This window comes from Podarcis cretensis (assembly GCF_951804945.1).
Source record: "Podarcis cretensis genome assembly, chromosome: 9".
Classification (NCBI taxonomy): Eukaryota; Metazoa; Chordata; class Lepidosauria; order Squamata; family Lacertidae; genus Podarcis; species Podarcis cretensis.
This window is the reverse complement of record NC_137178.1, coordinates 38193248-38220164: the sequence shown is the minus strand read 5'-3', so window position 1 is coordinate 38220164 and position 26917 is coordinate 38193248. Positions and strand designations below refer to the sequence as shown.

The 26917-nt window shown below is 39.5% G+C and overlaps 2 protein-coding genes across 4 annotated transcripts in view; one reads left to right on the top strand and one right to left on the bottom strand.

The window, feature by feature from the left end:
- The window catches only part of HHIP (hedgehog interacting protein), a 76743-nt gene that overhangs the window by 25686 nt on the left and 24140 nt on the right, over positions 1-26917 (bottom strand). For all 3 annotated transcript variants that reach the window (XM_079989493.1, XM_079989492.1, XM_079989494.1), the window contains exons 3-4: positions 24489-24645; positions 22635-22836 (exon numbers count right to left, since the gene is read on the bottom strand). In XM_079989493.1, coding sequence (XP_079845619.1) covers positions 22635-22836; positions 24489-24645 — 359 coding nt within the window. The remainder of the gene's footprint in view (positions 1-22634; positions 22837-24488; positions 24646-26917) is intronic.
- Positions 1-26917, top strand: part of ANAPC10 (anaphase promoting complex subunit 10) — a 134842-nt gene that overhangs the window by 95362 nt on the left and 12563 nt on the right. The gene's annotated exons all lie outside the window — the stretch shown is intronic.

Sequence of the window (26917 nt, the reverse complement as noted above, 5' to 3'; positions counted from 1 at the left end):
TTAAATTGATGTACACTGCCCTGATATGAGATGATATATTTTATGAGATGGCAGTATATAAACACTCTTATATAAAATGAATGCATGAATGAAGCTGGAAGTCACTATGGCCCATAAAAAGTTGAAGCTGAAATGTCTTTTGGCACACATTGCTGCAGCATGAAAAATGCAGGTTGAGTTGCAAGTCTGGGATAAGAGCAACCTGGATGGGTGCACAATGTACTTTTGTGGATAATGCCTTGTGGGATGCTACTCCAGAGGGTTCATTGTCCTAATTTGGGGAGAGCGTTTTAGGGGCAAAGGGAGCTGCTGTTAGAAATGGGCGGGGAGAGAACTGAAAAATCTCTGACGCATGTTTGGAAATAGCATGCAGAACTTTGCATCATGGCCATTGTAAAGCCATCATATGGTCATTTTTACCACTTATATGGATCCACTCGGCCCATATTTTCAATAAACCTATTTGTGGCAACCTCAACCCTGCCGTGTGGGGTCATCACCCTTGCAGATGAGACAGACAGACAGGAGACAGCCTGGAGACAGACAGACAGGTTGTATATCCACAGTAGTGAGCAGAAGAGAAACAACCACAGAGAGAAGAAACACCCTGGTGCATCTGCAGCAGCACAACCAAATACCTTCATCTGCCTTCATCTACTCCACACTACATCTGCCTGCAACATCTGTAAAATTTCCTGCAGCAGAAGTGTCATATCATGTTTTGTACAACCCAAAGTGTTTTTTCTGGGTACCACCGGTCCTAGCGTCAGGCTGTTCTATATATTTCTATGATCCAAGAGCAGGAAAACATGCCACAATGATTGCTCTCTTTTTGTTACACACCCTCATATTTTGATGCAGGCAGGCAGGCAGGCAGGCAGGCAGGCAGGCAGGCAGGCAGGAGATACTGAAATGGTTGGGGGATTTTACCAACCAAATATTACTAATGATGAGAATGCTTGGCTGGAGTAAGAAATACGTGGTTTCTGACTCCTTGTTTCCATAAAGATTATTTTATGGTCTGTAGCTAATATAGTGGTCATGCAGCTAAAGGCATTATCTTCGCATCATTAGAATGAAACATAACACTGGAAATCCCTGACTTCATTGCTTGAGGTTTCATTGGTATCTGAGATTTTATATTTCCCATTGTAAATCTAAATAAGAACTTGTGCTGACCTTTATTAGAGCAAACATTAAACATTAAACAATTTAGTAAGATTACTACTATGAAAGGGAACTTTTTAAAATGTGTTTTGGACCACCAAGAAACAATCATAAATTTAAGGAAATATGAGGTTACGACCATGTGACTTCCCTTGCCGAGTTATGTAACAGATTGTTGTGACTTAAAGGTCATACTTTTTTTTTAAAGACACATTTTAAAGAGATTTATAAAATTTCTATTTATACAATGTTCATATCAACAATTTAAAAGGTATAAGTTACTAGAATAACATATAAAGTTCAATTCCTATGACCCCCTTTACAAAATACAGAATACTGGGCCAATAGTAAATTATATAATCTAGAGCTCTATCTTTTAATGGACAGGCAAATGGTTCATAATGATCAAATTTTAGTTAATGCTGAGGAAATGCCAGTCTGCTTATATGCTAATTTTAAAAACTGAGAATTGATATCTTTACTTCATTTACAGCCTACCCTAAATGTAAAGTTGAGAGTGGGGAAAAATAGAATAATAACTGAAATTAGTTGCACCAGTCCAGCAAAAGCAATATTCATGGTTTGCCCTTCTGTATATCTACTTCTTACACATGCAGCTATGAAGAAAGGACTGGGAAGTACAACTAGGGCAGAACCACATAGGCTGGATCCATGGGGGGTGGGCAGGGGCTTGGGCAAGCTGTCAGAACTCCAACTTGCTGCCTCCCAAGTTGTAAGTCAGTAAGAAAACAACAACCCACCAATCCTCACCCCCTAAATGTCAAGAGACTTCATTCATCTCCAACAGCACATCTTGTTTGTCCCTTGGCTTAGATCACATCCTGCTTTCCATGACAAATCATTTAACTGTATATCAAAATTGAGTTACATGAAAGCTAATGGCAAGAATAACAGAGCTAGTGATATCAACTGTATGTTTTGTATAAACAATCTTCACAACAAAGATAAGAGGGACAGAATTTCTAAGGCTGCTTCTTCCCTTTATAACAATTTACAATCTAGGAATGAATGAGAGCAAGGGAGAGCGAGCATTAATAAAAGTCAGCCATCATTATGATGTCACTCTCCTAATTTCCTCTGAAATAAACTAGCAGGTACAAATAATATTTACAATAAGTGACATCATCAATGTATCTTTCCATTGCTTAGACCTTGTGTTATATATAGCAGTGTTTCCTGTTTGTTGTAAAGAACACCTTCTGGGTGGAATGGATTCCATTAACAAAAATCTGTCTTATGTTAAGCCATCTTTGTTAAAACATACGTACACACACCAGACCAGGAATGATACAGATACAATGTAGCAATTTATAAAAACTTAATCATGTGTTACAAATTAAGGTCTCCATCCTGTGTTAAAGTAATCCATAGCTACATAAAGAAAACAGAGTCCAGATAATATGAATAAAGCTCATTTCCTAGGAAATTCATCATCTCTAAACAAAAAAATTCCCATACACAATGCTTGATCACAATTATGGGCCTAACTACAAAATACTGATGTAACCAAGCTTATCGGAGGTATGCTGTGGTGTACAATTTTTTAAATTATTTTTTAGAATCTGATAGAGAAGAAGTCATGATTGTTTTTTGAGAAAAGTCAAAGAGCCTGATTTTTGCAGAACTGTTGAATCTGTACTGAAAAATCAGTATGCAACATTTATGATGTCCATTCATAAACATCTGTTTCCAGAAAATCTTGGTCATTTCAAGTTACATTTTAGGATGATGCCCAGTTCCCCAGGGGATGTCCATTCATGTGATTTCATTCAGAGTTTAATGCCAGTGTGAGGTGAATGCTGGAAAACAGCAATTCAATGTGAACAAAACTAATATAATCTGTGGGAATCCATGATGTATGCCCAGAAGCAAATGAGTGTCTGGAAAGGCTCTCAAAAGTTTCATTAGTAGGATTAAAATATACATGTGAATGAGGAATTTCCTTGTGGTTCAGGTTTTTTTTTTAATTGGAGACAGAATGCAACCCCAGTTTATATCAGCACCAACATTTGCCTGGGTACTTCTGAATGTGATGACTAGGAAGCCTTCTTCAATTTCAGCTACAAAGAAGATCCATAGACAGCAAATTCTCTTTACTAATAATGCCAGTGTTTTTTTTTTTCTTTTAAACAAATGTTTAGAGCACATTTTGACTCAAGAAAACCACCATTTTATATTTCAAATCGGGGGAAATAAATACAGTAAATGGACAAAAGTACAAAGATTCCCAAAATGTTTAGGGGTATGCATACCCCTGCGCACCCCCAGAAAAAAGCACTGAATAATGCCAAGGAGAAAAGGTGCATTGCCTTCCCATGCACTACCCAAGAGACAAGAGTGACAAGAGCCAGTGTGTATCCAGGCTATCTATCTGGGAGAAGATATGGCACTTGGAGACAGTCACCACATCACCCTAAATAAATGTTGACTTAGTATGATCTGCTCTCCCCAACTGAACAGAACATTTGTCAGACCTGGTGAGGGTTAGACCACAGAGGAGGTCAGAGGAGGTGGCTGTGGCAGTAGTTTGGAGTGGACAGTGAGAGCAGAAGACCAATAAGCTGGGACAAACATCAAAGGTATGGTGGCCAGAGATGGGTCCTTAAGGACACTGGACAGATCCATTCTTCAAGTCAAAGATGGCCAGTTCCCATTCAGATATTTTGGCTACTACAGAGGGCTCGTGTGGTCAAGTAATTATACTGCCTGACTTAGCTTGGGAAGACCCTGGTTCAACTCCCTGCTTGTTCCCAGTGCTTACAATGCTTGAGGCCAGTTAGCACGACTTAGCTTAACCTAGGCTTGATGTGAGGATGAATTTGGGAGGCAGGAATCATGTCCTATACTGGAAGCCCCCTTGGAAAGGGGCAGGATTAACAAGAACAGCAATTTTGCTTGACCACAAGGCAAACATGTTACAAAGTACTAAACTTGAAAAATAACTTAATTTTAATAAAGGGGAAAGGAAGGGGAATAACAGTTTCTATAAATACAAACAACAATAGCTACTTTTTAAAATAGTAGGTAATATATATATATAAACAACTAACTTAATTGTAACCAGGGGACCATGTCTGAAACTGCCTAAGCATTCGATAAAAAGCAATATAATAACTTCCTCTGTTTATAACTGCAGAAATACTCCTTCACATTTCTTATGTTCTTAAAACTGATAAACCAAGGTGGGAGGGGGGGTGGGGACTGAACTGGCTCCAAAGAATGATGAGTGGAAAGAAAATTAGTGCAGTTCCACAAATATATGACAAAAGGTTTACACAGTGCTCTAATTGGCAGGTTCTATAATAGTACTCACATTTCCACTGGTGCAAGAGATTACACAAGCAAAAGAATATCCTTTGAGATTCATTTAATTTGTTTCACACAGTGGGAAGCACTGCATCTATGAGTGGAACATACTTTCCACATGCAGAAGGGCACCTTTAGATATAACAGCACATGCAGATTATAGAAAATTGAATGTATGCCATAATGATTGAAGCAAACGATTTATTTACGTTATTTATTAAATTTCCACACTGCCATTCATTCGAGGGTCACAGGGCAGTCTACAATATAAAAACACAAAAATTCATAACACAGTAACAAACAAAAGCAATAACGTCTCCCATATATTGTTTAATGTTTTTATTTATTATATTAAACCATTCCATTGGCCAGAAAAACCAAAGGTTTTCTTCAGTCCCTTGTGATTTATCTACATGCTGCCCTGATCTTCACTAAGTCATATGTATATGGGCATAATGAATGGCTATATGGCTGAAATCTTATAACAGTTGGGAAGTCTTCACTAGGGATGAGGGAGAAATCCACTCCAGTAAACTCAAGCATGGATTCCTTGCCTTGTGAGGATTGGTCTCCTTCAAACAAGCACCGGTGTTTTTCACTGTTGTTTTTTTCTTAAAGAGGTCAGTGAACTTTATAACACCATTAATTAAATAAGGTCAGTTGTAACATTTGTTTCATTTCATGTTAACTTCTCTGGGCGTCTGTCGCATTGGCACTTTGGCAAATCCAATAAATGAAATAATAAAAGAACAGCGTTGTTTAGAAGTCTGATGCCTGAAGCAAACTGTATGACCGCTCAAAACTATTACATACTCAGAATAAGATAAAATTAGACATAAAAATTAACCAAATGTTCATCTGTGTTGATGGACTGCATCTAGCCATAGTGAAGATTTCTTGAGGTTTTCAGTATTACTGCTACTACTGCTATTATTACTATTGATACTGCTATTATTTGGCTTAGCCCTATGGTTGATTAGAACCTGAGTTTCCCACAGTCAAAGTTAGCACTGTAGCTAAGCATACCACACTAGTTCTTACTTTGTTGTTGTTTAGTCGTTTAGTCGTGTCCGACTCTTCGTGTCCCCATGGACCAGAGCATGCCAGGCACTCCTGTCTTCTACTGCCTCCTGCAGTTTGGTCAAACTCATGTTGGTAGCTTAACCTTACAACCTTAATGTTATCAGGACAGATAAAATGCTTCTTCATGCAGTTCATAGTCAAACTGTGGAACTTGCTGCCCCAGGAGGCAGTGATGGCCATCAACTTGGATTGCTTTAAAAAAAAGGATTAGACAAATTCATGGAGGAAGGGGCTATCAATCACTAGACATGATGGTTTTGCTCTACCTCCACAGCTACAGGCAATAATGCTTCTGAATACCAGTTGCTCATGTTCTGTTTGCTGGTTTCCCATTGGCATCTGGTTGGTCACCGTGAGAACAGGTTGCTGGGATAGATGGGCCATTGGCCTGATCCAGTAGGCTATTCTTATGCTCTTAACCCTAACTACATCCCACTGGTTGTGAATATGTACCTCAGCTTGCTGTGTTCTAGCATGTACAGTGGTACCTCGGGTTAAGAACTTAATTCGTTCTGGAGGTCCGTTCTTAACCTGAAACTGTTCTTAACCCAAGGTACCACTTTAGCTAATGGGGCCTTGTGCTGCCGCCGCACGATTTCTGTTCTCATCCTGAAGCAAAGTTCTTAACCCGAGGTACTATTTCTGGGTTAGCGGAGTCTGTAACCTGAAGTGTCTGTAACCTGAAGCATCTGTAATCCGAGGTACCACTGTATAATGTATAATGATTGTGCTCTAGTCATTATACCAGTTGTTAGTTATTTGACCCTTTCCCTTTTTTAAAATCCTCAAGTATTTAACTTTACTTTCAACACTGCAAGCTAGTTCAATGACAGTACGATATTGCTGTTACATTTTACAGTAAGTTTACAGCCTAATTATGAATTAAAATGGTTTCCCAGATACAATGTGTTCGGTCTTAATAATTTCATCCACCTTGCTGTAACACCTTTTTATTTTATTCACATTCCAGAAATTTTCATACTTGAGTGGATATCTTTAAACAGCCTCTGTTCTGATCATATAGATTTTAATTTCCAAACTTTCCCCTTTAGGCTATTTCTGGTTTCCGTGTTATTAAAAAAATGAAGTTTCCTGTGAAATTATTGGTTTATGTTATGATCCCCATGGGAGGATGCCAAGTTTAATTACATTATGGTCATTGCTACCAAGTGGCTGAACCACATATTTCCTGAATCGGACATGATTTTTGTCAAGAGCAATTTCTTTCCTTGAGTCTTCCAAGGAGCAATATGTTTTTTTTGCTGCACATATCCTCAGAAGGAAAACAATTTAGTGGATAAGACTAGTGGAAGAACACCGCCTCCCCCATATTAACAAGCAGCTTGGGGTTGATTTATATAAGTATTAGCCCATGACACACAGCAAATTTACAGCTGACCATGTATTGAAATAGTTAATGCCCCAAACTTGAATCTTTGCATCTAGGAATTGTCCTTTTTATATATTTTTTGCACCAAAAAGCTTTACTCTTAAGCTTGATTGTTGCTTTTACATTGTAGGTACCCTGCCCTGGAACCAATTGGTGAAGTGGGAGTTATAAATAGAATTAATAAATAATAGGCCAAAGTCCAATAACAGACATGGCCTCAGTTGGCTGAAAAGCACTCAAGAAGAGAGGCTGAAGAGGTAAGTGGCAGGTGTGGGGCAGCAAATACTTATTCAACGAACTTAGTAAAGTTCAGATACTGGGAAACATGAGCTATCCAGCTTTGTTACACTCTTCAAGGAGTATTACTATTTAACAGAGACTTCACCAGTTTTAAACTGCTTCTCAGGCTGCTTACTGGAAATGTAAATTATTTGAAGAAAGCAGTATGGAACCTGTTTTCAAAGTTGGTTGTGGAATTCAAAAACTATTTATCTGATGGGAACCAGAGCTTTGCTATATGCACAATAGATCCCAGTTGCTAATCAAATAATTCTTTCTCTTTTCTGTGAATAGCCATCCTTTTTTGTTTTTGTTTTTACAAAGAGAAGACTAAATGAATACATCCATCAGAAGGAGGTTTATAGGTTTCTTCATAGTTAATGAATAAATGAGAAATGCAATACATGGATAAATAAAATTTGAATTGTTGCAATATATGAAGTAGAATTTAGTTTAGATAACTGTAAATGTTACTCCATTCAGGTGATATTACTGAATGTTTAGGCTCTGCATTGCAAATTCATTTAGCTGTATTCCTGCGCATATTTCCAAATTATTCACACATGAAGGACGTTTTATTTAAAAGAACTGATATTTACAAATGGTTGTGCATGGTTTAGTAGCTGAAAGGGGTATACAGTGAATCTGAAATACCAGGAGTCTTTTCTGTCATATGTACAGTATGGCCAAACTATAAAACTAACAAAATGTGGAAGAAAATACAGTTTGAACAAGTGTTATGGCCACAGTCTAGTGCCCATTCATTGAATGGGGCCACTCTAGTTGTGGAAAATGGAACACTTGGTGCTTTTATTGCTCCCTTAGCTGTTTGTGAAGAATAAATGCACTGACCAACATTTTGACCAAATATGGGTGAATGAGCAAATGTGTGGGTTCCTAGAATGAAAATTGCAGCTGAAGCACTCATCCCCCAGTACTGCTGTAGCTCCAGACAAACCAAAAGCTGTAATAAAGGTTTGCCCTTGGAGGAGAAAAACCATGAGCCCAGGTTCAGATATAATGCTAAGCCCAACAGTGGCGTAGCTCCAGGTTGTGAGGCAATAACAGGACTGGGGACGGACTGCAAACCATGATCTTCACTCCATGAACCCACACATTTGCTTGCTTGTGCTAAGTCACAGTTTGGCTTAGTGTTATGCTGAATCTCTTTGCTACCATTTCTTTCTTCTTTTCTTGTTCTGACTCACTTAATGCCTTGGGATGATGAGCTGCTCTGATGTCAGAGTGGGCTTCTGATACTCTTGCAGGTAAGTCAGCAAGGCCTTCAAGGTTCTCTGTGACATCAAAGAGCCTTTTGCAGATCCCAGCTGTCATAGCCTTTGATTGCCACTGCTTTAGTTTTTCTGAAGTCACAGAGGACTCTGCAAGTCTTGGGCCAGACTGAAGCCATAGAAAAACCACCAATTATGAATTTGGACAACTTTGAGCTAAATTATTTGGGGAATTCATGAATATACTTATGGTATGGGCTTTCAAATGATGCCATAGAAGTCCAGTAGTTCTAGTCTATCCTTTAACTCGACTCAGAGAGAAAACTCTGACTTGGTGCTAATAAGTTAGGATGTAATAGTTATCTATTTGCTCCGGGTCTATTTCATGCTTCTGCTTAAATGCAGGAATTATAATTTTTTGTGGGGCCTGTTGAACACTGGGACCAAATCCTGCACTCTATCCAAATGGAAAATATGGATTACCTTTGCTACACAAACCATGGAAAATCTTAAGTATTCACTATATATATATATATATAGAGAGAGAGAGAGAGAGAGAGAGAGAGGACTTATTCACCATGAAAAGAAGTTGCATGAGTGGACTGCTTTGTACCAAAATGTTAATGCTGCAAGCAGAAATCTGTCTATCCTATTTTTCCAGACATTTGACCTGGTCCTTGAATATGTTTGTCTACTGGTCATAATTTTGTGCTGTTCCATAGTAAGTTTGTTAACAATCTTTTATTATTTTGTGTAATCTCTTGGGTGGCTTGTATTTGAAGTTTAAGGCTTGTTTACACACACTTTAAAGAGCTTAAGTTTATGAGAAAACAGATGCTAAAGAATGATTGTAGCAATACTAACCGTCTCTCCAAATGCATATTGCAGATTAAGTTTAGGGGCAAAAAATGAACCATAGAAGCTAATCAAATTAGATTTCTCTGAATTTGAACGAATCTAGAAGATTTTTTCCTTACCAGTCCTTTAAAAGTGTCCAAGGTTTAGTCTGTGTGCCTACCAGTAAACACTATCTGAAATTGGACAGGGAAGTTCAGAAGATTACCATACTCCACCTAAACATTAGGAAGAACTTCCTGACAGTAAGAGCTGTTCGACAGTGGAATTTGCTGCCAAGGAGTGTGGTGGAGTCTCCTTCTTTGGAGGTCTTTAAGCAGAGGCTTGACAACCATATGTCAGGAGTGCTCTGATGGTGTTTCCTGCTTGGCAGGGGGTTGGACTCGATGGCCCTTGTGGTCTCTTCCAACTCTATGATTCTATGATTCTATGTCTGTATCCTGAAAAATGCTTCACATGCACACACTGTTAAAAATCGTATCTCATATTTCACATCCTAATTGCTAAAGGGAAACCATGTCTATGCCACTATTATTATTATTTTTCTAATATTTGCCAAAGAAGGAAGGAATACAGGAAGCCACCTCATACAGAGTGAGACTATTGGTGCATTTAACCTATGCTGTCTGGGAACAGCTCTCTGGGGTTTCAGAGAGGACTCAGCCCATTGTGGAGATGCCACAGGCTGAATGGATCTGGGAACTTTTACATGCATGGCATGTGCTCAACCAATGAGCAGGGGAGTAAGAAGAAAAAGCATTTCAGAGAATTAAGTGCTGTCCTTTAACAACAAGGTCACTGATTTTCCTTGTAGCAAGGAGTCCTTAATAAAATCGAATAGCACCTGTCACTGTACACATCACAGGCCTAGAAGTACAATCTTCATCCTTAGGAAGAAATAATCTGGTCTTATAGGCTGGCTTGAGTTGCAGTGATGTAAGCTGCAGTGCTCCAGCTGAAGCTCAAATATTATACTTGGGAAGCAGGATGGAAGTGGCTAGCTCCATCACACTTCTTAAAAAAGTATTTGGCTAATGTAACTGCTTTGCTTTGCTTTCCATTCCTCCAATGCAGCAAAAGGCCAAAGGATGCCACACAAGCTGAAGGAAGAGATCCTCCATTCTCTCTTCCACTGTTGAATGGAAAGTGTATGGCACTGTGTGCCATGAAGAGAACATAATAAGAGCCTTGTTGGATCAGGCCATCTAGTTCTCACGGTGGCCAACCAGATGTCTATGGGAAGTCCACAAAAAGGACCTGAGGTTTAGCAGTGGTACATGGAAAACCAATGGTATAAAGCACCAAAGGTAGCTCATGTGCCAATTTTTTATTTTTATATATTTAACGCACTTGCATCCAGCTTTCTTCCACCATGGAAATCAAGACTGCAGACAGTTGGTGCTCAGATGGTCTTCCATCCAGACATTACCCACACCCAGAAATATGTTGCTTTGACAAGACAGCTGCATCATGTGCCTCCAGACAATGCTTTGGGACAGATTCTAAAACTCACCACATCCTATGAACGACTACCTCAGGGCAGTGGTTCATAGCTTTTTCTGACTTAACTAAGGCTAGTCAAAATGATAAAATGAGTGAGGGAATGCCTTAAAACGGACTGGAAATGGGCTCCTCTGTTGGTGAACCATTCACCACTGCTCATCACTCAGAACCTCTCATTTTAATCACACCAGCCACCTAAATGTGACTTGTGGTATGGTAAAAGTCCTAGGTTCTGAAAGGGGAGTGCCCACACATGATCAGCATTCCACATGGGACAACATTTGTTAAGTCAGATTTCATAAATAGGAGGAATTCCTTCTATCTTTTTTTTTTTTTTAAAAAAATAATTTTTATTAACCAGCCAATCAAATCAAATTAAATCACATCACATAAATTCCGAATTACAAAGCCGAATTTTAAATTTTGTTGGGGGGACCCATATTTCAAGATCCGAAGGGGGATTCTGATCATCTTCTTGCTACTGCGTTAATGTCCAAATCAATCCAAATCAGTCCAAACAGAGTTCATAATTCTATCCAGTCTTATCTTGCTGTTTCCACGTCACATCTTGTTCATATATTTTCTCTTTTTTCTTTATGATCTCTTCTGATAGTCTCCTTAAGCCGATAAACACCAATAATAATCCTGTGTGAATTTTCCGTTCTTCCAATCCTCAAATCGAGATATCATCACCTTCATAGATAGCAGCGCTCTTTCCATCATTAATTACAGAACTGTCATTCTTAAGTCCCACTGAGGAGTTTCACCCACAATATAAAAACATCTCTATTTCTCTATTTCTCCTCTCAGACTTAAGTTCACCGACAGAACTTCCCAATATGGCGACGGCATTTTTAACTGCGTCATTCCAAAGCTCTTATACATTCCACGCTCTTCTTAAAACATGCTTTGGTTCGAAAGTTTATCTCCACACAGCCTTAAATCCACAGCTTAAGTCCTTAAAATGACAATTCTGACTCGTGAATTCCTTCTATCTGGCAATATGGTAGTACAAAGTATTTTGTTGACTGCACCTTCTAGTACTGACATCCAAAAAGCACATCATAGCTCTTTTCAGATATTCCCTCTTGTGTAATTATAATTCCATGGGGGTGGGGCAGCACTCTGCCCCTGCATCCCTTTCCAGGTCCAGATCTTGTCTTCTTTCGAGGGGTGACATCTGGAAAAGGTTGGGAATACTGCATGATGAGCATTCTCAGCCAGGAGGAGACCATATCCTTTCTAGATGATCTCTTTAATGAATGGTTTGGGAAGGGGGAGGAAAGGGGTGTGAAAGGCACAATGGTGGAACAACCTCATTCTGCCCTTCCAAGTGATTACAACTACATGGAACAAATGCCTGACATACCGTAATTCCTGCGTGACACACACTGGAGTATGATAGGCCATCTGGATCACCTTTAGTATGACCATGCTTAGGTTTTCATCCCTTTCCTAGGTTCTCCTCCACCTTTTTCCAGATTTGCCATGAAAACTGCACATATTTTGATATTATTGTTGACTTCAGTGCCCCTTGTATATCTTGCACAGTATATACGTCAATGGAAGTATACTAGCTGTATCCTCGTTTTGTCAGGACTTGGGAATTGCTTAGAGCAATTGCTATTTGCTTCAGATGGTTGAAGCATAAAGCATACCATCACCATTGTGACTTTTGTGGGGCATAGCTGAAAACATGCCAGCTGAAAGCCCACCAAAGTGCACAACATGTACATCAAGAAGAAACATTTCCCTATGATTATATCAAGTACAAAGGCCCATACAAGGAAAAGCAAACAAAGGCCCATACAAGGAAAAGCAAACATTTATAATGTGCTAGCACTATGATGGCTAGCACATTATAAATACCTAAGAAAGTAAATTCAGGGACCTGATCTTCCTAGATTAGATAAACCTCTGTGTTGTCATAACAGACCTCCCTGATGCTAAAACTATGAAATGTCTGAAGTAATTCGATCACTGAATGTTGGTGCTTAACTTGAAGAGGAAAAACACCCACAAAAGTATAGTGCTCTTTTTCTTAATTTATCTACTTTATATATTATTTTATAACCTTGTCACACCATGTAGGCCAGCTCCTCATAAACATAACAAAAAATTTGACAAGCAGCTCTGGATTAAGCCAAAGGCATATCAAGTCCAGCATTCTGCCTCCTGCAGTGGCTCCCAGATACCTCTTGAGAAGCTAACATGCCCTTGCCTTTCTTCCTTTTATGCCCTTTGCTTTCAGAACTGCTGCTTTTATCTCAGGAAGAGCCCTGGTTCTTGCTTCCTGTTGAGAACATCAGTACAATAAAGCAGACTTATTCAACCCTGGGATACCTAAGCTTGGGATACTTCCATACTATGGTAACATAATCAAACCATGTGTCTCTCTTCAGTTCACATCATTGGCTGATGCTAGGGTTGTGGGTGGGATGCCGGAGAAATGTTTCTCACAATATGATCCTTGTCAAAAGAAGGGAAGCCTGACTTGCCTTTTTGGGCAGGGATCCCACATTCATTGTTATGCCTAGTTCAGACCACAGGTTATGGAAATGAAGATTATGATCTTGAACGGAATTCAAGCAGAAGTTCAGTAGAAATTTCTATCATAAGGAAGAAGAAGAAGAAGAAGAGTTTGGATTTGATATCCCGCTTTATCACTACCCGAAGGAGTCTCAAAGCGGCTAACATTCTTCTTTCCCTTCCTCCCCCACAACAAACACTCTGTGAGGTGAGTGGGGCTGAGAGGCTTCAAAGAAGTGTGACTAGCTCAAGGCCACCCAGTAGCTACATGTGGAGGAGCAGAGATGCGAACCTGGTTCACCAGATTACGAGTCTACCGCTCTTAACCACTACACCACACTGGCTCTCAAGGATTCAACTGACAACATGTTTATACCTTGTAAGAGGTCTGTGGCACAGATATACTTAGTTTTCTGACTGTCATTTGTGCATTGTGCGCTGCATAATACAGAGAGGCTTGGCACACTTAATCACATATCAAAATATGGTTTGAATAACGTGAATAACACATACATAGAATGGAAGATGACAAGATCCTCAAGGATGTGCTCTACAAGGAGCTGGCTTCAGGCACTAGGCCTGTGGCAGATCAATTCTACGTTACAAAGTTGTCTGCAAATGTGACATGAAGGCTGGCAATATTAACCCCACCATATGGGAATCCCTTGCAAACAAGTGCAGTGCCTGGAGACAGACAGTCAGGTCGTATATCCACAGCAGTGACCAGAGGAGCAATGACCACTGGGAGGAGCACACAGAGAAGAAACTCCATGGTGCACCTATAGTTGCGAAACCAGATGCCTTCATCTACCCCAGCTGCAATAAAACATGTCTCACCCGTATTGGTCTCTACAGCCACAGCAGGCACTGTGACTCTCCAACAGTGTGACTTTATCCCCAAAGGTGCACTCTTCCACTGTCCAGCATTTGTGCAGCTTTCAGGATGGGGCAGAGTGATTGTGAAAATAGGACTGCATGGCTGCACTTGTGAAGTCAACACAGCGATTCTGATAATACTTCAGTATACCCAACCACTCTGTCCCCATCAAAGTAAGCTGCAACCTCCTAGTGTCAGGAAGGCACCTCTACCCCACCACAACATCTGCTATTGGAAAGGAGGCAATGCTATGTTCACTTGCCAGGTAAGTATGTTCCACTTCCAAGGTTACAGAACTGTGGCCTGCAATGTAACTACATAGTGGTCCCTTCTTGTTTGATATTTCCACTCTGGCATTATCAGCAGTAGCACCACCCCACCCCTGTGACATAAAATGAATCCAAGACATCAGACATACAGCAACACAGACAGAAAGCACAACTGGATTCCTTCACCAACTCCTGATTGGCTGGCTTGGTGGGAGTAATTTGGCAACTATCCCCTGCTGGCTCTTTTTCCAGAACTTACTGCTGATTTAAATTATTTTAAAGGTGGATTGTGTTCCTTCTATTCTTACTGAGGCCTTTTGGTTAGTATCATTAAAAAAAACCCTGCATTTCAGTTTCTGAATTTTATTTAAGTCTGAACAACTTCTATTTTAAATCAAAAACAAATGGGCAACCAGATCCCACAGATCATATAGCCACTTTTCCAAATTAAATATAATAGCCAATATTGGTTTAATGGCAATTTATTTATTTTCAAGTAGGAAAAATGTGAGTTTTAGCTGGCAAATTACACATGTGGTGTTGACGAAACAGCTTCAGCTTCTCCTTGGTGTTATTTATTTATTTATTTATTTCAACCATAGGAGAAGAACACGATCTTCACTTTAAAAGATTCTATGGAAACTAAGACCAGATTCATATGATATAAGGTAGAAATGATGAGCAGAAAGGTAAACCATCTGTCAGCAGGTTTAGCCTTTAAAAATCATGTTATATCCTGCTAGAGCTCTGCCTGTGAATTAGGAGGAAAAGATTGGAGCTGGAAATGTAATAACTTACCTGGGACGCAGGTGGCGCTGTGGGTTAAAGCCTCAGCGCCTAGGACTTGCCGATCGAAAGGTCGGCGGTTCGAATCCCTGCGGCGGGGTGCGCTCCCGCTGCTCGGTCCCAGCGCCTGCCAACCTAGCAGTTCGAAAGCACCTCAAAGTGCAAGTAGATAAATAGGGACCGCTTACCAGCGGGAAGGTAAACGGCGTTTCCGTGTGCGGCTCTGGCTCTGGCCAGAGCAGCGATGTCACGCTAGCCACGTGACCCGGAAGTGTCTCCGGACAGCGCTGGCCCCTGGCCTCTTAAGTGAGATGGGCGCACAACCCCAGAGTCTGTCAAGACTGGCCCGTATGGGCAGGGGTACCTTTACCTTTACCTTATCACACTGTGTATAACTTAATCACACTAAGTAAGCTAGGTGTCTGACCCTTTCACATGTAACCTCAGAGATAAGGGAGTTAGTTGATCATCATCCTTTGGTGGTATGTTTGGTGGGTATTAGTGAAGGGTGCAGCTGAGTAGTAAACCTTGCAGAATGTCCACGATTCAAACCCTGGCACCTTCAGGTAAGGCTTGGAATGTCCCCTTTCAAAACCCTGGAGAGCCACTGCCAGTCAACATGGTCAATACTGAGTTAGATGGACCAATGGACCGACTTGTTATAAGGCAGTTTCCAATGTTCCAGTGATATAGTTCCACAAAATCTGGAGAGCTACAATTCCCCGCACTTGCACCTTAGATAAAGTTCATTTGTCCTGATATCTGAGGACATCAGCTGGGGTGGAAAAGGGTGTATTCTTTTAAGAGGCTTCAAAGAAACACACTGGGGAAATGGTATAGTGAGATCTTTATGCCTCATGACCCTGATGTTTTGTTTTGATTTATTCAATTATAAGCCTGTTCTTCATTGATAGCCCCAAGGCATATTACATATAATAATATTTATTTATTCAATTTATAACCTGCCCTTCCTACCAGAGGAGCCCAGGGCAGCAAACACATCAATAGCAATACCATTAAAAACATTCCCCAAACAGTTATATTCTAAAAACCTTCACATTCCCTGTGTTAATAATTTTAGGGTTGCTAGCAACAGTTTACCCATTAAATTCCTGGGTAAACAGGGTTGTTTTTAAATTCCTCCTGAAAGTCAACAATGAAGGAGACAGATGAGGGGGAGGCATTCCCACAAAAGGGGAACCATCACTAAGAAGGCCTTGCCATGTGTCAATGTCAACCAGGCAGCTTCCAGTAACCTAAGCATGAATTAAAACACCAAAAATGATATAAAACTGGATCCTAACCAATGTTATATCAAAGCTTTCATCAAAACTAGAATGGAAACAGTAAAATCTAATACACAGCTAGCATATCCTTAACAAAAAATAAATAAATGAACTTCTTAAAAATGCTTACACAGAGAGGCACGTCTTCAGTTGCCTATGGAATGGCATCAGCACTGATGCCAAATGTACCTCTGGTAGTAAGTCATTCCAGAGATGGGGTGCTGCCACAAAGAAAGCCCTTTTCTTTGCATTCACTCCCTGTACCTCAAATGTGGGTGGGACCATCAAGAAAGCCCCTCATAGAGATTTTAAGGCCAGAGCAGGTTGATATCAGAGGAGGTGCTCCTTCACATCATTTAGGCCCAAGTCATCTAGGGCTTTATAAGTTAACATCAACACCCTAAATTTGACTCAGAAGCTGATCAAGAATCAGTGTAGTTCCTGGAAAACTAGCATTATAGGGGTCCACCTCCTGATACCAGTTAGCATCCTGACCGCTGCATTCTGCACAAGTTGTAGCTTCCAAATTATCTTCAAGAGTCACTCCACACAGAGCCTGTTACAGCAATCCAGTTGGGAGGTTACCAGAGCATAGGTAACTGCGGCTATTCTTTCCTGTCTTTGTGCCTCCATTGCTTGTACTGACTTTTGACAAAGGACCTCAGGATGTGGCTATTCTCTCTCTCTCTCTCTCTCTCTCTCTCTCTCTCTCTCTCACACACACACACACACACACACACACACAGTCAACCTCCTTTCTTTAATTACATTTTCTAAATAACATCTCATTTAGTTGGTTTTGAAAATTTCTAAATAGAATATTCCTTTGCTTACAACAAATGACATGCCAGAAGACTTTTTAAACACTTTTTAAAATTGTTGAATGCTCTAAAATGAGTTGTACACATAGCAAAATTGAAACACAAATTATCTAGCACTGTGTGTGGGATGCAGCTCTAATTCATACACTGCATGGAAAAGAAGCTGGCAGTCTTCACCCTACTGCACACATCTCCATAATAGCAGGGTATAAGGCATACAATTTCAAGGAACACCCACAATGAAAACTATATTTTCCAAATAGAGCCTTGTTTTGGAACAAGTTCAGTTAATTGACACCATGGGATTCCTCTTGAGGAAACACAGAGCATTAAACCTATACATGTTCATGGAAAATGATAAAGTATCATCCTCATCTAGGTTCTTCTAACATAGGCCACTGGGCCCAAAATCAACAAAGGCCATAATGTATTTAGTGTAAAACAGACTGCCTAAATAGTACTGCAGTGTTCCACAACTGCAAGCAAAAGCTAATAGTTATCTTGTTCAGAGCTACAGGTCTCTATAGCACTTGGGTGCATTCCATATTTTTCATCTTATTCCAACAAAAATGGAAAAGGAAGTGAAGGATGCTGGAGTTCACATGTTCATCTGTTGTCAGGGATGGAAATCAGTGAAGCAAAAATGATCAGTATTCATTCACATCATCTCTTTGTATATATATAAAAAAGTCTGCAAATGGTGTGTAATTCATGGCTTTTAAAAACATTGTTTTGACATTTCCTTTACACTGAGATGAATGTAAGTTATGTAAATGGTTACGTAGTTTATGTAAGTTGCATAACTTACATTAAATAGAAGGGAGGAGAATGGCATAGTATTTGGCAGAAACTAAACTACAGTGGAATGGAAACGGCGTTGATTGTGAAGAACACAGGTTGGGAAATCGCTGCCTTCCTACATCCCTGTTCAGAAAACACCAAGCTGTATTTAATCCTTACAAAATGTCAACAACACTTCCTTCTTTACCAAACTATCAGCACGATCCATTTCCTTCTCTTTTAAGATCTAGTAACAGCGGTGCCACACCAGTGGGAGATATAGTTCATATGAAAGAAAAGAGAACATTCAAAACACTTTGTTCTGCTCCTCATCACAGTTCTGAAAGGGAGAGGATAAAAAAATGTTGGATAGAAGACTCTCATCCTACCTCTGCCCTGCAGTGGGGGCCAAAAGGATTGGAGTCCGCTCTGCGGTAACTCTGCCTGTTTGCTTGAATATTTGAATGTAAGGGGAACATGCTTTTTCTATTCAGGGCCACATTCTCTCAGGAGTAATTAGTCAGAGACTGCATGCAAGTGGTGAGCAGGGGCCAAAGTCAATGTGGGCAGGGGCACTGCAGTTTTGTTTTCTTTCAGTCGCCCTCTTTTCACTTTCTCTCTCTGCTACTCCCTTCCCCCCTGATTTTCCCTCCTAGCATCCTGCATGGAATCCAGGTTCCCTGACTCACCTATTCGGGTCCCCAAATAAATGCATTTATGATCAGAATTTAGGGCAAGTATATTTTCGATTTATAGGGCTGTCATTCAACCCGCTTGTGTTGCTTTCAGTGGTTTAAGCTTGCATAACTTCGTGGCATAAAATTGTGGCTACAAGGCTGTTCAGGCAAGGGTTCTCTTGCCAAGACACTCTTGTGATGTAAATCATAATATGGAAAGTGCTGGTGTCTAGATCTTGTGAGGCAGAGAGAAGTACAGTAAAAATGTAGGAACAGCTCGGTTCACCTGTGTCTGACCTGAGCACATATCCCTTCAGATTCTACAAAGGTAAAAGGTTCTTAGCTCTCTCTGCATTTGGTGTACTAGAAATAAACAGCAGAAGCAGCAGCAAGAGCAAGTTAAGGAAAGCCAGATCTTGCAGAACAGGAATGGAGAACCTGTGGCCCTCAGGCTGATGAACTTTAACTCTCATCAGCCCCAGTAAGGACAGCCAATGACCAGGGGTTATCATCATCATCATCATCATCATCATCATCATTTTTAAATTTATTACCCACCCTTCACCAGCAGGTCCCAGGGTGGGTTACAACAGTTTAAAATTCATAATTAAAAATAGAACAGAGTGCAGTCGTGGTAATAGTGGGGGGCCCTGACACATCCCAGGTGTCAAAGGCTAGGTTGTTGTTGCTTTACAATCAAGAGGCACATATATTTTGTGAAATAAATAAAATAAAAATAAAAATGAGGATGTGTATCTTCAGCATTTAATGAAAGCTGTATAGTGAAGAAGCCAGACATACAACTTAGGGCCTCCCATGGAGAATAATCTCTCCTGGGCCGCCCCAATGAACCTCTGAGGGAGGTGGAAATGCCAAGAGGGCCCCCTCTGCTGATCACAACAGCTGGAGGGTCTGTAGGGAAGGAGATGGTATTTCAGATATTTGGGGTCTAAATCATTTAGGACTTTAAGCACTAGCATGATTGCTTTGAATTGGACCTGAAAACAAACTGGCAGCCAATGCAGCTGTTGTATGAGAGTTGTAGTTCAGCAACATCTGGAGGGCTTGTCACCCTGTGTAGAAAGAGGGGTTTCTGAACCCCTTCACATAGAAATCATCTGTATAGTGACAATTTTGGTATATTAAATAGTGGCGTCATTGCACACACAAAAAATCAGCTTGAGATGCTGCCCCACTTCACAGCCAGTGCACAAGTTTGTCTATAGAAAAATATGTTGATGCTCTCACAAATGTTGTACAGTGGTACCTCGGGTTAAGTACTTAATTCGTTCTGGAGGTTCTTAACCTGAAACTGTTCTTAACCTGAAGCACCACTTTAGCTAATGGGGCCTCCTGCTGCTGCCGCGCCGCCGGAGCACGATTTCTGTTCTTATCCTGAAGCAAAGTTCTTAACCCAAGGTACTATTTCTGGGTTAGCGGAGTCTGTAACCTGAAGCGTATGTAACCTGAAGCTTATGTAACCCGAGGTACCACTGTAATGTTCAATGCCAGAGATAGAGGGGAAACTGCTGCATAAAGTGTGAAATGCACCTTATTTATATCTTTATTTTCTTTGTAGAAACTCCATAGAATCTATGAAAGCCTCAATAATGAACAGAAACTGTTTGAAGTTTGTTGGTTTGGAAAGGAGCGCATGCGCAAATGCCAGCGCTTGTGAAAAAAATTGGTTGGCAGGCAATCGACTTAAGAACTCAATATGCATAGCTGAAATACCTTTACGTTTATCTGTAATACACTGTGATTGTGGCAAACTGTGAACTTTCGAAATTATTCCTAAAGGAATTATATAAGAATATTTTACTCCCTCCACCCCGCAACAAAAAATATATATGGAACCACTGAAGTATGTATAGTTGGCCTCGCTGAGGAATTTGGCTGTGGAAAGAAACAAAGAAGCAGATGTGGTTCGAGATTTAGGGAAACTTTCTATTAAAATTTAAGCCATTGTGACAAGCAAAAACAGTTCGTAGCCTGGAGGGGAGCAGAAGGTGGCTGAGGTCAAGGAGTCTAGCTCATATATTCTTAAGAGCCTATCTTCAGTATCATTTCCCTGACATATGTTTTCTCTTTCACGGGGGTTCTTTCATTCTCTTCAGAGGCTTTGTGCTTTTATCATGTTGTTTTCATTAGATTTATTATTAAAACACTACTATCATTACTTAAACGGTTGATCTCAATACAATAGAACTTTGATACAATAGCTTTGTAAGTTTCAAAGGGACACGTTTTGTTCCATAGTCTGCTGCTCAAGCTGTCTAAAAGAAAAACAGGGGAAGTTTGTCTTATAGCAGCCTTTGCCAACCTGGTGCCCTCCAGATGTTTTGGATTGCATCTCCCATAGCCGTGCTGGCTGGGGTTGATGATAATTGTAGACAAGAACAGCTGGAAGGCACCAGGTGGGCGAATACTGTCTTATAAGATCTGCAAAAGGACTATGTTATGACTCTATACCCTCATATAATTAAGTTACCAAAACAGTATATTGTTATTACTGTATTATTATAATTAATTAAATTTGCATACTGCCCCTCTTCCAAAGATCACAGGGCAGTTCACAACATAAAAATACAAAATGAGAACACAAAATACAGTATGTAATAAAACACAAGGAAACCAATAACGCCCCTCCCACAAACACATTTAAAAGACCATAGAATGTTAATCTCTTAGAAATCATTTAGACATTTCCTGAAAACTGTTATTCAGACAATGTGTCATGCTTTAAAAATATATTATTGCTATACCAAGTCTCACCACAAAACTTAAATGCCATTTTGTGTATAAAGCAGTAATGAAATAAGGGAAAGTTGCATCTCAAATGAGCAAAACACATTTCATGGTTCATTGAACACATGGTGTTCAATGATGCAATACTTTTTATTTTAACTTGCTGCATTTAGGAGCAAAACACATTTCAGGAGGTTGAAAAGCTTGCAAGTTACTTAAAATCCAATCAATTCAAGAAGAAGAACAGAGCATAGTTGCATCTTATCATGCACCGAAAAGGGCAAGGAAGAGCCATCCTCTCAAGCAGCAGATGCAGTGAGAGCTCCCCCTTCTGTATTCAACAACGAGAATGGCTAGCCACATTAGGTGTCAAGAAACAAATAGCTAAAGGATCAAAACTGTTTCCACAGAAATCAGCTATAGAGAACCACATTCTTGAGTGGAATAATTTGTGACCTGGATTCAAATTATTTCACTGTACTGATAATATTATGCACACAATTATGTGATAAAGAACAAATATTTAAATAGAAAGGTTTAAGTTATAGGTGTCAATGGAGCCGAGCATTTTACTATATGAAGCCTTATACTAAATCATGCCTTTTCCTGTGGCTGGTGGGAGCCTTCTAAGCATTCAGGGACAGGGATTTCTCCAACCCTGCCACATGATCTCCTTTGCTAACAGGCAGTGCTGAAGACTGAACTCAGAACCGTAGACATACAAAGCATATGCCCTACCACTGTAACTATATTGCTGTTGAGCCTATTGAATTAGCTGGCCAATCTAAGTCTAAATAAATGAATCTTAAGCATAATGAATGTTCACTGGGTTGGAACTATGAAGAGAAAGAGGAGAGATGTTTTATTAAGAGATCAATTAGCTGGCACTCTCCTTTTAAAATATTTGCTTACTATTTTATCATTTAAAACCAAAGGTGGCAAAAGTTGAAGCTGTAGAAAAAGTAATGTAGTGAGTATATCAAAAAGCAAATAGGCAGGCAATGGTAAATAAAAAGAATTCTAACCTTTATTCCACTTTGAACAAGCTTGTGTATGTCCAGAAATGGCTCCTTGATTAAATCACCTTCAGGTGTGAAAATCTTTACATATCCCTCTTTCTCCAGAATGAACAGGCGCTGTGATCCATCTCCACAATGTGTTGCTCCAACAGGCTGCCTCAGGCCACTTGCAACCTCATGGATGCAAAAGCAGTTGTGTTTATGCTTCCTTAAAAAAGTAATAAAACACCATTTTTGTTATACCTATAGATTACTGCCTCCCTATTTAAAATTTCCTGCAAGAAAAGCAATTTGCAAGAAATCAGAACATGTGCTACAATAGGCAATGTCTTGTTCCTACTATTCACATGGTCAGCTGTATTCAGCAGGGCAAGCAAAGGCAATGTTGGGTATCACATATTTCAATCTGAAGGTGAGGTAGCTTTCAATCTGACAGAAAGTGACTGAGGGAGATGCGACAACATGCCTCAGCTGCTGGCTGCCCAGCCCCTTGTAAGCCAAATTGCTCACCAATAGTCCAGGGCTGCTATGGGAGCTAACAATAGGACTAAGGTCTCCTGATATTTGAGAATCTCTCTCAACTATTTGGACATAGATATAGGTGACATCACTCCAGGTAAAGGAAGGAGGTAGAGGACAGCTACAAGTGGGGGGGGGGTTGAATAGAGAGGCAAGGAGGGAGCATTTAGAGGTTTTGGTTGGAGATTTTGGCTGAAATTAACTAGAATTGGGGAGGGGAACTGACACCTGCTGAATGTGTGGCTTATTTGTATTTGTTGTGCTCTGCTTCTGTGTTCGCACACATGGGATTGTGGTGCACACAATGGTAAGTGAAAAGTAATGGACAGATGCATAACTGACCCATAATCTTACTTAAATGCAACATGTGATTAATTTCTAAATGCCAACATATTCAAAATTAAATTAAAAACAGCACACTATTTGAAAAAGGACTCGGACTAACTTTTGGAATTGTTACAATTAACGGTAATTATAAACAGAATAAAGCCCAATAGCTTGTAGAGATCATATATATAACAGAATGTATAATACATAACATATTATTATCAAATTTTATGCATTATATAATACACTATATATTGCAGGATAATATAATACACACCTACATAAATACTATTTACAGATTTTTTTTCTAGAATTGGAGGAATTAGGGGCAAATATACTTTTATCTGAATGTTAACCTTTTTTTTTAAAAAAAAAAGGCCGAAGTATTAACCCAAGGGGTCAATTGACCATCATGAGGTAGTATAGATGTTAGAATTAAAACTGAACTTGGAAAAAAGAAGAGAGAGACTGAAGCAAATTTATGAAAAATGAGACTGTCCTTTCAACTCCAAACTCCTCCTGACCCTAATCTCTCTGTGTTCAAAACACAGGTTAAATTTCCCATTACCCTGGGATGAGTACTAAATACTGAACACATAAGAACCCTTCAGCCTGCGGGGGAGGTGTAATATTTGCTGCACTAAACTTAAATGATGGAAATCCATTTTTGGTCATAAGTGGATAATGTAGAAGAGGGGCAAAACAACAACCAGGAGTGGTTAACTGATAAGAAATCAGAGGGGAAAATCAAATTACCAACAATTAAATTTAGATAACATTTCAGATAACACATCTGCAATGTATTTGATCCAGAATGAAGTCAATGAATCATTAGTAAAGTACGTATTACACAAGAATTCAATACATTATAAAGAATAGATTGCTAACAACAGCAAGAGAAGGCAACATCTGGATGACACAGCTGGGAAGCATAAGCAAAGACTGACTCAACTCAATGTCAACTACAAAGATTTGTCAGATTTTTTAGATTAAGCAGTATTTATCTTTATGAACCTGTTGATATCTTCTACTCTGCCATATTCGTCCATCTGGTCCAAATAGTTAGAAGCTGGTCCTCGAACTTGTTTTCTTGGAAAATCTGGAAAGCACAAGCCACCATCTTTTCTTGTATAATAGAAGCAAAAATCATCCGCTGTAGTTTGGAGGAAACCTTTAAAAGTGAAGGAAAAATGTTTAGCTTATTAATGAATATGGATATTTTGTTCTTAAATATACAAATAGCCTTTGTATAGACTAAAAAGGATAATTTTAAAAACATGCCTCTGGTCTTGCAAAAGACTCTCTTTAATATGGACAAATAAAAACAAACAAATCTTCTTGTGGCTTATTATCAGACAGTTCATTTTGAATGATCTCAAATACTTGAGAAATTAACAGATAAATTAATGAACTGTATTTAAAGCTAGTCCTACTCAGAGTAGACCTACTGAAATTAATGGGTCCAAGTTAGTCATGTCTATTAATTACAATGGGTCAACTCTGAGTATCAATAATCCAATGTTTCCATTTTAGGAATTAGACCGATCAAAGAATCTACAAACAGAAACTTTAAAATATTATTGCATGCAAACATCTTATATACCGTTATTGTGGGTTTTTTAAAATGATTTTCATTTGTATTTTCATTCTGCTACCTATTTTACAAATGATTGTTGAAAAAGGCCCATCAGTGTAAAAACCAAGGGTAACAGCAAGAGAATTTATGATACATTAAAATGTCATGGCATATGAATGCCTTAGCAATTCTTAAAACCACTTAGATAACACCAATGAAGACAATAGAGCCATTCACAGCAGTCACTAAAATCCATAACTATTGCTCTATGAAATAACATTCTCTTGTGAACACTTGCCATTTCTCCACTAGCTCCACCTTTAAATTCCAAGACACTCCACCAGTAGGAAACAGAGAAGTAGAGCAGCTGGGCAGCCACAAAAATTACCAACTCTAGTCTAGTCACTATCTCATAGCCTCACAGTGCAATCCTAACCATGCCTGTAAGAAGTAAATCCTACTGAATTCAGTGGGGCTTACTCCCAAGTAGCTTTGGTTAGGCTTGCAGCCTAATCTACCTCACTTTATTTTGAGGATAAAAGAGAGGGCAAGTACGCCACCCTAAAAACTTTGGTGGTAAAGTGGGTAAAATGTTTTTTTAAAAAAATAAAATAAAATAACCTGCTAAACATTTAGCTGAAAGCATTTAATATGCATGGGTTTGTGTCAAACATTTCTTACAAGTTTATTTTTCTTGATTGGTGACTGCATATTTGCAGTGAAACACCATCTCATGAATAAATAGATCAAGAAAGAATCTGATCAGAAGACATGCCAAAAACTCAGAATTAGAGTCAACAATGAATAAACCACACCACAGTGCTAATGTATTTACAAACATAATTTACAGAAACAATTAATGGCAGGATATCCAATATCAAAACAACAATAAGGCACAGTCGGTGTGGTCTCATAATACAACTGACTGCCTGAGATGGAGTTATACTTCTATCCAGTTTGCTGGGTGAGAACTTTATATGGATGCATTATGTTTCAGTTTTTCGGCCCATCTATGGTTTCTCATTTGCCATTCCTAGGAATCTAAGCCAGATGAATTTTCATTTTACCCAATAATACCAAGCTCAATCCCCCTGCAGAACTCATATTTCCATCTACCTATGTGGAAATTGTTTGCCCCTTAATGTTCTCCTCTCTTGATCTCCCTTTCATTATGAACATGTACTTCTGAACTGTATCTATATGGTCAATGAATTCTGTGTTTGAGGTAATCCCTCTTCAGCAGCAGGTCACACCCTCCCCATACACCTAAAATACATGGCTTTCCCTCATGAATCCTTGCAAATGTACTTTGTTAATGGTGCTGGGAATTGTAGTTCTTAAACTACAGTTCCCAGGATTCTTTGTGGGAAGCCATGTGCTTTGCATATATGGTGTGGATGTGACCTCACAGACAGAAATTGAGGTAGATTGTCCACCTCCTGCTTTCCCACCTGTTTCTATAGATTCCCCTTGTCAAACTCAGGGTCCATCCAGTGTCACAGGAAGTCACAAAGCCCCTTAGCCAGTATGGCACAGTGATAGACTAGGACCTGTATGGCACAGTGTTAGACTAGGACCTGGGCAAAACCAGGGTTCAAATCCCCTGGGGTGACTTTGGGCCAGTCAATATTTCATAGCCTAACTTCCCTCATAGGGTTGTTGTGAGATAAAAATGGAGCTGGGAACTATGTATGCCACCTTGAGCTTCTGGAGGAAAGTTGGCATAAAAATACAATAATAAAGAAGCAAAGCCTAATGCCTTTTCAAGATTTTGACTCCCTCATTCTTAGATTTCTGTTTTTACTACTTCTTCTGCTCACAATCCCTCTAGCGTCATAAAACAGATGAGCCAAGCACAGATAAAGGC